General features: G+C 39.2%; 1 protein-coding gene across 4 annotated transcripts in view; it reads right to left on the bottom strand.

Moving 5' to 3' along the window:
* The window catches only part of LOC124804890 (ADP-ribosylation factor GTPase-activating protein 2), an 85,734-nt gene that overhangs the window by 55,845 nt on the left and 16,624 nt on the right, over positions 1 to 13,265 (bottom strand). For 2 of the 4 annotated variants that reach the window (XM_047265259.1, XM_047265262.1), the window contains one exon: positions 967 to 1,023. The exons of the other annotated variants lie outside the window; for them this stretch is intronic. In XM_047265259.1, coding sequence (XP_047121215.1) covers positions 967 to 1,023 — 57 coding nt within the window. The remainder of the gene's footprint in view (positions 1 to 966; positions 1,024 to 13,265) is intronic. 4 annotated transcript variants of the gene reach the window in all.

The following is a 13,265-nucleotide window of genomic DNA, read 5'->3' as shown; positions in this document are numbered from 1 at the left end:
TAGAAAAAGCAATCCAGAAAAAGTTTACCAAGTGCATTTATTGTTTTTTTTACCTATGTGTTTAATTTTTGTGGTGGTCTGGATGATTGCAATGATCACTTCTGTACATGGAAATCATTTTGACATTTGAAGGAGACAGAGAATGAGCACAATGAACCTTTGTGCAAATGAAATTTACTTAATGCTTTATCCACATTTTAGAACTTTTAACAACAATAACTACTTAAAAAACACCATACTAGCAATTTGTCTTGAAATACTTGCAACAATGATCATAACTGAGCAATTCCCGGAAGAGACAATAGATACGAGTACAAGTGAATTAATCTTGTGACTCCTTTCATAATAGCTAGCTGCTCTCAAAATAAGTTTAAAAACAAGATATTGCTAAAAACCTGCATTTTTTACTCACTTCAGCAATGCACCAGACAGTAACGGTACATAAGCAGAAGTGTAGCGATTTGTGATAAGAGTAATCACATTTTTTAAATGTTTCTCAATTCTTGCAGGCCTAAATCTGTGCCTGTCATAGAAGAAATTGCCTCTTTGTTGAGGCATCTTAGATGGTGCACATAAATATAAATAATAATAATAATAATAATAATAATAATAATAATAACAGCAACAATGTTAAAAAAATTAAACAGGTGAATATTGTGCAGGAAGATACCCTGCTAACACACTATGTCCTAAATAACTGTAGTTTTAAATTTTTTTCTCAATGGGACATAAAATGATTGATAAGGTACTCTTCAGTAAGTCTGCAGTACTTGGAAGAAACAAAGGCAGAATGAATATGAAATGAAAACAAGCTGATGGAAAGAGACATAGGACATAAAATGCTATGAGATGGAGCTGAACAGAGTGAGAGGGTGGAGTAAGTGTGTGCACATACCAATTAAATCAAATTAAGCTTTTTACACACTTAAAAATTATAAACAAGGAAAAAATTTTAAAGCGGCTCACCGCTTGGCTGCTGGGAGATAAAACTCCTGCGGCCTCTTGCGTAGAACCAATGTCTAGCTGCCACGACAAGATTGAAACAAATATTCTCTCATGAGTACAATATTATACTGAAGCAAGAAATTAACTTAAGAATAGTAACACAAAAAAATATCACGAATTTAGCTAAATAATGGGAAATTCTTAAAAAGGTAATTAGTAAAATAAACTAGTCTTCGTTCATTATCTATAAGACTTTTCAATATTAACTATACAACAACTAGTCAATTTTAGTATGGTAAGCTTCACTAAGTTATGAGTCTGTTTATCCCTAATGGGATTAATTCAATATCATGAGCTAACAGATATGCGAGGGATTTAAATTAGTGTGAAGCAGTTCTAAATGTCTTCAAATGCAGTACTATTACTAACAACACAATGATACTGCAAATTCTATAAAATGCTGAAAACTATTTTACACTGAAATGTGGGACTTAAAAAAGAGTCCAATCCCTCTCAAAAAGGAATGGTTTCATGAAATTACAAACATTACAGGCCTTTACAAATGTCTGCCTGTGTCTGTGTATGTGCGGATGGATGTGTGTGTGTGTGTGTGTGTGTGTGTGCGCGCGCGCGCGCGCGCGCGCGCGCGTGCGTGTATATACCCCTTCTTTCCCCCCTAAGGTAAGTCTTTCCGCTCCCGGGATTGGAATGACTCCTTACCCTCTCCCTTAAAACCCACATCCTTTCGTCTTTCCCTCTCCTTCCCTCTTCCCTGATGAGGCAACAGTTTGTTGCGAAAGCTTGAATTGCATGTGTATGTTTGTGTGTCTATTGACCTGCCAGCACTTTCGTTCGGTAAGTCACATCATCTGTGTTTTTAGATATAATTTTCCCACGTGGAATGTTTCCCTCTATTATATTCAAAACATTACAGTTTCTTAGAGATATGGTAAATGGTCCTTTTGTGCTAACAGACACACTAACTAAGCAAGAAGCACTTTTCTCAATGCCTCAGTTCAAAGCCACAATGTATTCCTTACATGAAACCATTTTTCTTACAAGTCTGTTTTCAATTCAACATATTTCTTCAACAAAGCCCAACAGGACAATATAGTTTTATTTAGTAAGTAGATATAGATCTGGATTTGGCACTCCATTGTGTGGGAGAAGATAAGGGCACTCACACAAGTGGGATTGACATATGGCACAACTGAAGGACCACAGTGGTTCTCCACAAATTCTAACCACATCCTATACTAATGCATGTCTTGAGGCAATGGTTTACAGATAAACCTCACTGATGAATTGACACAAGACATATAATGACTATTTTCAGCTATAAAAGGGCATGCTTTACTTGGAGATATTTAAAAATCATTGGGTTTGATGTAAAACATTATGATGTCATTGAAAAATCAGTACAATTTTACCTGTGTTCACAAATGAAGAAAACAAACACAGACACTGTCAGCTCTTCATCTTATACAAGTCACCCATTAAAACAAAAGTATAGTGAGCATAAAGAATGTAATGTTCTAGTTAAGAAAATTTAACGTTTTATCACAAAAACAGCATATGTTCTTTTAAGAAGGTTTTCACCATCACCAAAGACATGTATTTAGAAACTGCAACACAAAACAATTTGGTTCTTCACAACCTGAAAATACCAATTTTATTTGGTTATGGTGCCACAGTATATGTTCACAACAATATCTTTCATGTGAAGTACAGTGATGTTAGTGAACACCTTGTCAATAATGACATTGGTAAGTAAAGTATAATCAATGTTAAGATCTGCACTTACCCCATGTTTTGAACTAAATTGCAACGATATTAGTAATTATTGAAACAAAAAAGGTAATCTGATGCAGCAGAATTATACAACATGCAAAAAGACTGGGAGGTCGGTTAAAGGGTAAGACTAAACAGCAACCTCATCAGTCCCTCAATCAAGAGTTAATTCATCTGGCTTGGCTCTTAGCACTATGGGTAATTTATCTGGAGATAGTGACTTTCAACAAGAATTGATCACATGAGGAAAGGATGTACAAGTGGTAAAAGTGAGGCATCAAAGGCAATACTGATGCCAGAACTAAAAAAAAGATTTCTGGAGACGTAAAGATATATGGATTGGAGCCACTATTCACTGGAGTGCTACTCCTGAAATGGAAAACGGTGTGGCAGGAAAAGAAGCAAACCACACCTACAAACAATTAAAACACAGAAAAGGTAGGATGACAGAGGCAATAGGCAAAGAAGGCATGGTCAACGTGGTCCTCGTCCTGTTATGTGGCAGGAGACACCCCAATCCCAACCAGCCACCCAGCCCATCCCCTTACGTAGTTTAAAACATTATATCTGAAAATTAAAACCACAGTCATAGAGAAAATGGAGAGCCAGTACAACCATCTGTCTGTCCGTCCACCAAAATGAGAAGCAAAGACGTCTGAACAGGGGGCATTCCACCAGGATACGAGCAGTTGACTGCGTTATGTCCACAATCAAAATGTGGGGCTAGGAGTAAAATGAAACTTTGGGTCAGTGTGGTACAACGAATGTAGAAAAGACATTTGATGGTGAATTCTTTCCAGGAGGAATGTATGAGGGGGGCATGCAACATTAGTCTCCTTGACAGTGAAGAGTTTAATACAGGGGACATTGCTCTGACATTTTCCATCTCTGAGTGGGCATAGCTCTTACTGGCACCCGCAAATCTGCAATTGGGTTCATAAAAGTGAGTGGAGGATGAATAATCACTTCTCTAGTCAAATGATCAGCCAGTTCATTTGCTGGGACAGCCATATGACTTGAGCCCCAGAGGAAGACAACCAAGCAGACAATATGACTAAGTTCAGTGAGAAGGTTGTGAATAGCAGAGATCAGAGGGTGATGACAGTGACATAGGTCAATGGTCTAAAGACTGCTCACCGAGTCACTATAAGAGGTCTGTATTCCGGAACATTCATAATTTCGGGCCAATAGTGTGTTGGCGCAAAATGCGGTTGGCATACCTGTACACGTCTGTGTTTAATGTGTAACTGCCGGAAGTTTCATCGTTGGATGTCTGTTAGGTATTGTTCAGTGCTGCATTGATTACAACGTTGTGTGGCACAGTTTGCGAATTTCGATATGGCAGAGCCAGAGGAGCAACGCATCTGTATTAAATTTTGTGTGAAACTCAAGAAAACCTTTACAGACACACACCAAATTCTGCAGGAAGCCTACAGTGATGAGTGCTTAAGCAGTACTCTGTGTTATGAACGGTTCACACAGTTTAAAAATGGCCGGACATATGTTAAAGATGATGTTCATTCAGGACTCCCTTCGACATCTACCAATGATACTCATATCAGGAACGACAATAAAATTGTGTGTGCCAATCAAAGAATGACTGTCTGATAGATTGCAGAAGAATGTAACATTTCAGCTGGCTCGTGTCATGAAATCCTAACACAGCATCTTGGAATGCATTGTGTTGCCACCAAGTTCATCCCACGGCTTATGAGTCAAGACCGGAAAGACCTTTGCCTTGCAATCTGTCAAGAGCTTTTGGATCGTGCAAATGAGAACGAGATGTTCCTTAAGAGACTCACAACCGGTGATGAGATGTGGATCTGTGGTTATGATGTTGAGACCAAGGTTCAATCTTCAGAATGGGTCAGGAAACGTTCTCCAAGACCAAAAAAAGCTCATTAGGTCAGGTCAAATGTCAAAGCCAAGCTTATAGTTTTCTTTGACTTTGAAGGATTAGTTCATCATGAATTCATGCTACAGGGACAAACTGTTAATCGATGGTACTACGGGAACATGTTGCGATGTCTGCGAGAAAATGTGAGAAGAAAATGGCCTGAAATGTGGCGAGATAATTCATAGCTCTTGCATCAAAATAATGCACCAGCACATTCATTCCTGCTGGTGCGTGACCATTGCACACAAGACTAAATCACTGTGCTGTTCATCCACTGCACTATCCGGACTTTTCTTTATTTCCAAAGTTGAAAGCCCCATTGAAAGGATGAAGATTTGTAACAATAGATGAGATAAAAGAAAATTTGCAGACAACACTTCGCACGATCCAGCGAGAGGCGTACCAAGACTGCTTCTGGAAGTGGAAACAGCATTGGGAGCAGTGTATCAATTGTGGAGGAGCGTACTTCAGAGAAGACCATGTGCAATAAGTAAAAGGTAAGTGTAGAAAAATTTTGTGGACAAAGTTCTGGAACTTTTTGAATGGACATGCAGTCAAGGAAGGCCCATTTAATAAAATGGAGGGCTCAGTTAATGGCTATCAGCTCTGCTGTAAAAACAGTACATACTTCTAGCAACAAATTGTGTTCCCGACCAGCAGATGTAAAAGCAAATCCTGTGTTATCCATAGTTTAAGAGCCATCAGTGTAAAAGATGGTAGCACCCTGAAACTCCTGAAGAACTAAAAGGAACTGACACTAAAATGTCATGGAGACAACAGCCTTCAGCACAGAACTGGCCACCATGTGCCAAACTGCAAGCATAACAGGTATGCGGGCTGATGCTTGGCCTGTCTTGTCTTTACTTGGTTCTTCTCTGATGTACCTGGTACAGTGCGGCATAGTCAATGTGGCAACACTTTCCTCAATTTACTTATTTCTAGCATGCTGGAACATTCACAGGTCCCGTGGATGTTTGCACAAAAAGAGGCAGTCTAGTGATCTATCATCACAAGCTTTAAAAAATAATGGGTGTGACAGAGGAGAGGGATGAAAATTCTCAATACCTATTATACAGTCGCATAACCAAAGTGTGCTGCAAATCTGTTGTGAAATGACACTACAATAATGTGCAAGATTTCAAGAATTCATTGCGGCCTTGAAAGAACTACAAGGATAGTTTTCCAAAGGTTTTGAGGACACTGCCAATCTTATATCTGTTTTCGAGACTGTTTCCCATTTCAGTTTAAAGTGCCCCTACGTTTGGGCAGATGTAACTGATTGGCCTACTATGTAAGGCCCATTTTGAAGACAAATACTTTTATGTTAAAAATGTAAATGAGGTCTACATTGTTTTCCTCAGGTACAGTTTCCATGTCTGCATAATTAGGCCGCAAAGTTGCTACAGTATTTCGATTAACATGAACGTGTGAAAGACATTTTTTGATTATGAAACTAAAGAAGTCATGATTACATGGCAACTTGAGTGCAAAAATCTGTGAAATTGTCCACATCTGTCTGCATGCCAACAATTTGTACTTGATAAAAATTTCTTCACTGAGCCAAAACTAATTAAATACTGAAAATACATTTTGTCTGCGATCTATGCGAAATATGAAATATAAAACCAAGTCATATGCAGTGTGTTCGCAGTTTACCTCTCCCCATGTTCAGATGGAGTGCTACTGCGGCGATGGGAGAACCGTGCAGCTGTGCTGAGCGCTTACGTCACTCACGGCAGGGAATAGCTCACGAGCTGAGTTCTCGACCGCCCCTGCTTCAGGATCTTGACACAGATTGGTCCTAATTCATGGCCTGGGCACCAATCAATGGGGCAGAGGAGGGGGAGACATGGGAAAACGGGAATATATTCTGAGGAGGGGGGTGGGGGTTCTAGCAGAAAGCTGAAAGGCACATGCTAACTGGTAATATCACCCATTGGCAGCTGTCAGGGGATTTATGCACTACACATGCAAATAGAATACAATAGGATACGTTGGATGAGCAGGAAATAGTCAAATGGTAATTGCACATGAGACCAAGAGTTGGCACCATTGCAATTGAAGAGGGAAGATCCCACTTAGGCAAGGTGACTGTCTATGGGACTAGTTCAAAAGGCATCAGTGGCCCCTTGAACCCCATGATGGACAGGTTCTAGTAATTCAAAAACTGAAGGTGTTGCCAAGCTTTAAGCCCATCAACCACAGTCCAAGCAATACTGGACCAGAGCCCGGTAGATATGGACAAGAAGAGCGACATTGGCACCTCAAGAGATACAGATGAGAAAGCAGGGAGTGTCAAGCTTCCACGTGCAGCTTGCCTTTAGTTGACAAATATGGCACAGCCAAGACCGCCTTCTATCAAAGAAGAATCCCAAAAACCAGGACTGCACAACAACGTCCATGTGCCATGTACCCAAGTAGAATTCAGGATCATGATGGACCTTGTCGTACGGTCAACAGAAAATGCATCACCCACGTTAATGCGGCAGTGAACTGGAAACCATTGTAAAGGCACCAAGTGAGGCCTGTCAGATGACTCCTGGGAGTTGGCGTTCAGCCAGAGCTACAGAGTGAGATCTGTACCAAATGGAAAAGTCATCTAGATACAGTGCAGGGTGACCAGTGGTCCATCAGATGTCAGTAGCTCATTGATGGCAATGAAGGACCGTGGAGAGCTCAGTGTAGCACAAACGCTAACCTGGAACAACTGGTGGGATAAAAACTGACAAATAAAAAATGGTAGGGAGCTTTGAAAGCCCAACATAGATGACAAGTTAAATCTGATGGTGCCAGGCAGTGCTGTACGCCTTATGTAGATTAAAAGAGAGAGAGAGAGAGAGAGAGAGAGAGAGAGAGAGAGAGAGAGAGAGAGAGAGAAAGTGCAACAAGGTGACGACATTTAGAAAAACTCTATTGGATTGCTGTTTCCAATCCAACCAGATGGTTAGTTGTTGAATGTCCCTCCTAGTAACCACACTGATAGGCGGACAAAAGGACCCAAAATTCAAGGATTCAGCATAATTGATGGGCAACTATCCTTTCAAGCAGTTTGCAGCGTATGTTGATGAGGCTAATCAGCTGGTAACTGTTGACGGATGTTGCATTTTTGACTGGCTTAAGAATAGGAATGGTGATGATACTGCTTCACTGTTGCAAAGGAGAGACCGTCCAGCCAAATACAGTTGTAGACCCTGAGGAGCTGGAGCATTTGGGTAACATTCAGATTCCTGCCGGAGGTTCGAGTCCTCCCTTGGGCATCGGTGTGTGTGTGTCATTCTTAGCATAAGTTAAAGTAAAGTGTTAGTCTAGGGGCCGATGACCTCAGTAGTTTGGTCCCTTAGGAGTCTACACACATTTGAACATAACATTCAGATGTATCATCTGACTGAATGAAATCAGGTCCTGAGGCCATTTTGTGGGATGGGGAAAAAGCCTGTAGCAGTTTCCACTCAGTGAAAAATTCATTATATAACTCAGCACAGTGAGGGTTGAAGGATAGTGGGATATCTTCAATTTCTCGCTTATGTGCATAAGAAGAGGATGCCAATGTCAATGCCATTGTAAAGTGGGTCACAGGCTGTTCAGCTAGGTGATATGTCTGTATAAATAACACCATGTAAGAAGAGGTCCTCTACAGTTGTTGATCTTTGGCAGCTCAGAAGATTTTGAAGCTTGGCCCCCACCTGGGATGAAGAGACATCCATTACCAGGGAAGAGATGCAGCACTCCTGCATTCCTTCTAACTGCGTTTATGAAATAGTGAGCCTCAGCACGAAGTCATTCAAAAGTGACAAGACTGGTGTGTGAAGGACGTCACTTAAAATGTTGCAGGGCTCTTTGGCAATCCTGAACTGCTACAGCAATGTCCTCTGTCCACCAGGGCACCAGACGGTGATAGAAGGGACCTGTAGAAAGGGGAATAACAGTTCCAGCACAAGGGTGATCATGATGGAAAAGTCTTGCACAACCTTTTTAATGCAATCTGACAGAGAGATTACCACGGTAACAGCAGAGGCATACAACTGTCACTTGGCTCTTCAAAGCACTCAGTGAGGTAACTGGTCCATCAGGCAGTGGCAAGGAACTGAAAGGATCAGTGGAAAGTGGTCACTGTCACAAAAACAGCCATATAGTGACGAAAGCAGTAAAGCCACAAGATTAGGGGATGAGATTATTAATGTTAACAGATGAGAAGGTGCCACTGGCATCTCTGAAGTGGGTACGAGTCCCATCATCGAGGAGAGACAGATTATAGTAAGTAAAAACCTGTTCAAACAAAATGCCCCTACCAGATGAAGTGGTACTCCCTAAGCGTGGTCCACATTGAAGTCCTCAAGCTGAAGAAAAAGGAGGGGAGGGGGCAACATTTGTGGGATTAAATTGGTCAACTCTACATAAGAAAGTGGCCCTCCTGGAAGTAAATAGATGTCACAAATGGTGAACACTGTGGTTGTTTAAACTCGCACTTTTATTGCTTCCGATGTGGTATGAAGAGGTATCCATTCACTCACTGATGACACCTGTGCAGACTAACGCACAGACGCATCCAGATACCCAGGGCCAGCACGATTCAGAAAAATGCTTAATAACACTGGAGCAATTGGGAATGGTCCAAGTAAAGCGTGTTTGTTGTAGAGCAACGCAAATTTCATAAGAGTGGGAAGTAAGGTGGTATAATTCTGGCAGGTGACAATAATATCTGATATAGTTCTAATGAATGAACATGTTATAGGTGTCCAAGTTATGTGTGAAAGGGCCAGGGGCTCAGTCAAGTACCAGGATAATGCCTGTCACTGATGGGAGTGGAACCACATCAATGAATGTTCATTCAGAATCCTACTGCATGGAGGGAAGTGGCACACCTCGGGGTTGCTGATCCCTGTTTTTCACAACTTTTGCTGGCCGAGATTCTTGCGAAGGTCTGTATGTTGTAGGAATGTGGACGGATGAAGAGCAAGCAGCCCCGGGACGCACAGAATCCTTCAGTTACTGTCTGGTATCAAGCCTCTGATACATAGGTTTCCAGGGAGATGGGTTCTGAGAGGAAGTACTGTCAATCACATGGTGTATATGTGGATAAGAAAAACAATTCCCAGAATTTCCCAGTTAAAAATGAAACTTTACTGGGTGAAAATACACTTTTTCTGTGTTAAACAATACTTTTTGGAAATATCTTTGATGCACAGCAAGATGTACAATGCATATTTTCCTATTATTAAAATCTAAATATGAATTGCACTAAATATAGTATGTTAAGTTTCTGAAGCACTGAAATTGAGATTGCGGTGCACTTTTGTCAATCATAGCTCACGTCAAGTAATCTTCCAAATCAATGTAAGTGGAGATTCAGAGCACAGAACACATGATGTAGTCAGCCAATAGCAACATCACTGTTAGGTAGCATGGCCACACAAACAGGATAAATTAATGGTTTAAATTAACATATACAGTATAACTACAAGAAAAGCTAAGTTTTCACATATAATTTTGGTCTTTGTTTTGTGTTTATTATCTTTTAATATATATTAGACACAAATGTACCACTAAAAATTTAAATAATGAAGTAAATGGCTGGCTTTTCTGGACCCAAAATTTTTCTAAGTGTTAACGGGTCCCTCACATAATCAATAATAATGTCAAACTGTCAATATACAGTCTGTCTGAGGGCACATATTATGTATTGTCAATCCTAGAAACATTGATGAGCTGTATTGATAGACTTCAAAATATTCTCAGTATTGTCAAGATATACTGAACGTGTGAGATCAAATATTGACGATTTGATGCTATTCTCCATTCATTCAGATGTTGACCAAGCTTCATGAACCAGCCATGCAGTGTTAGTGTGCACTGTTTCTTTTTCCATTTGCTGTTATGTATTTTATACCTCGGATTCTATTTTAAGGACTATTTTAACACAAAAGAATTTCAACAGTTCTGTGCAAGGGTAATCACTGTACATGCCACTTTAAAATGGTTAACTGAAGATTCTCTATGATGACATTGTTTACTTCATTAATTTGAAAATATAGTACAGATTGTTGTGTTACATAGCAGTTTTGAAAAATACATCATATCTCTGCAATGACTACTCAGTCTGCGAAATGCCTGTCAATTTCACCAATTATCACAAAGGGGTAGTGGTGGGTGGGTGGGGGGATGGGGGGTGGGGAAGAAAGGTGCCCTGCTAAGCAGATATAACAGCTTAACAAGTTTCCATAGTATGTTATTAATTGTGCCTGCCGATGAACTAAACTCTGTCACCAGATGTCTCAAAGATACTCCTAATCCCTTGTTGAATGCAACTGCCTCTCTCATTAACGTACTTTACTTTTCTATTTTATCTTGTATTGATACTGATAACTTTCCGTACAATCCAGAACTCATCGGAAAATAACATATGAAATTATTCACATCTGTGATTTCGATTTTAGTCAGTAAATTAACAAGTGACCACAGTTGCTTCTATTTTCAACCAATCTCACACCCATTTCCCCTTATTTGTTGTTTTCTGTTGCTTGCAATCTACAGGTCATAAAATTGCAGCACATGCTTTCTTTTGAATATTCGACACCTTGACTTTGTAAAATCCCACTGTCAACTGACAATTTTTGTCAATGTTATTGATCGTGTGACTTCACTTCAATATATTGAAGGTTTGACAAACTAGTATTGTCAATAAATATTGGAAGTGTGCAGGCTCATTTAAGTTTGGAATGAGAATCATAAGCTCTTTGATGTAAGATATCTATTGCACATTCTCAAATGTAACATAATTAATTTCACGTATAAGGAAATTTACTTTGAAAGGAACACTTCTCAAACCACCATTCAAAATATTTTCCTGCAAGATGTTAGAAGTAGGTTCATTTGAACAGTTGCCAGATAGCACCAGAAAGCAGTTGTTATTGCGCATGTACAGCTACGATGATGTAGGTAGCCCATGATTGGTGTTTGCTCTGCTCATACACCCTTCGTCACACTGCTGTTTGGTATTAGTTTGGTTAGTGGAGCATCAAGTGACCATGTGCAGCACTGCAGCATGTTGTTTTGATGGGACATATGGAGATACTGTACTTGTGGCAAATGCTTTTTCATATCCTATCCAGACAAGGAAAGCAAAATAAGAAAGCAGTCCTAGGCATAATATTCATTTAAAAACTGGATTATACAACTCACAGCATCCTAATATTTTACTATGTGGTGACTTTAACATAGATTTTTTTTTTTTTATTCGTACTCTGCTATACTGTTATGTAGCATTTCCAATCAGGTTTACAACCACACAGCACTGTAAATCGTTAGTAAGAATGCATACATATTTCTTGCAAAAATAAAAAAAAAAATAAATAGTTACGTGTATACCCAGGACTGAGGACAATAAGTTTTCCATGACTTTGGCAAATCATACAAAAAATTAACAAGGTTATCTGCAGAGCCAAGAAAAAGAATAACTGACAGTTTATATTCTATTCCAGCAGTAAATAGAAGGTGTTGTCTGGAGTTACAATGATAAAACACAGTGTGCTGCCAGTCTATAATTTAGCAAAGAGTGGCATTCTGTAGATTTAATATGTAAACAACACAAATTAAGAAATAACATCACATTTAGAGGAGGTACCAAACAAGTGTTGAAACATGTCTTGTGATCGAAAAACATTGTGTTTCACAGAATGCACATTTGTAAAATTTTGCTAAAGCTGTCAATATTTTATTCAATACTATTGACTAAATTTCCCTGCCTCGTCATCTTCAAGTGAAGATTTATTCCATTCTGGCCTGAGATGCTGAAGTTGACAGTTATGTGTGCATGTGGTGTGCTTGTGTGAATGATGTGTGTTTCTCTTTTGCTGATGAAGGCTGTGACCGAAAGCTTTATGTAAGTGTCTTTTAATTGAGTCTATCTGCAACTTAACATGTTTTCTTTATGGTAAGTAGTAATTTATCTTTTTCCGTGTTGCTGATATTCCTATCTGGAGTTTCCATTTTAACATTTATGTATGTATACAGCATTAATAGTTCTTACATTATGTCATAAAAGGAAGAGGAAATCAGAATACACAAAGAGCATCAGAAATTCAGAAACCATACTAAAATGTGTGATTAGGATTAAAACGCATATTTGTATGTCCAGATTCACACTGAAGTAAGCCCCAACCTGGTTAAGCTTTTCAGTGAGGTTTTCGGAATGTCAATTTTCTTGGAATACCAGTACTGTATGATCTCATGTTTCATTCTTTATTATGGCATTATGTCATATGTGCCAGAAGGTGAAAATGTGCACTTGAAATTCATCAAACAGTTAAAACTAGCCAGTAATGTGGAGTGAAGCATTTCGCTTTAAACAAGTAGAATGTCATTGTGGAGCAGATTAATGAAAGCCAAATTTTTTTAGCAAACTGACAAAAATAATAACATTGCTCTGCAAGACAATTAATGCTTGATTGCCAATAATGTCAAAATAAAATAAAATCAGAAAACTGGAACTAATAACATATTTTAGTCATATGTTACTATGTGAATGCATTTTAATTCACTTGATAGCTCACAGACACAGATATACGTTTTTGTTTTCATTTGACATAAGAGCTTTAAACAAAGAGAAAACAGCAAAATCGCGAAATGTAAACAT

The sequence above is a fragment of the Schistocerca piceifrons genome, chromosome 7 (genome assembly GCF_021461385.2).
Source record: "Schistocerca piceifrons isolate TAMUIC-IGC-003096 chromosome 7, iqSchPice1.1, whole genome shotgun sequence".
Lineage (NCBI taxonomy): Eukaryota > Metazoa > Arthropoda > Insecta > Orthoptera > Acrididae > Schistocerca > Schistocerca piceifrons.
This window is presented reverse-complemented; position numbering and strand designations above follow the sequence as displayed.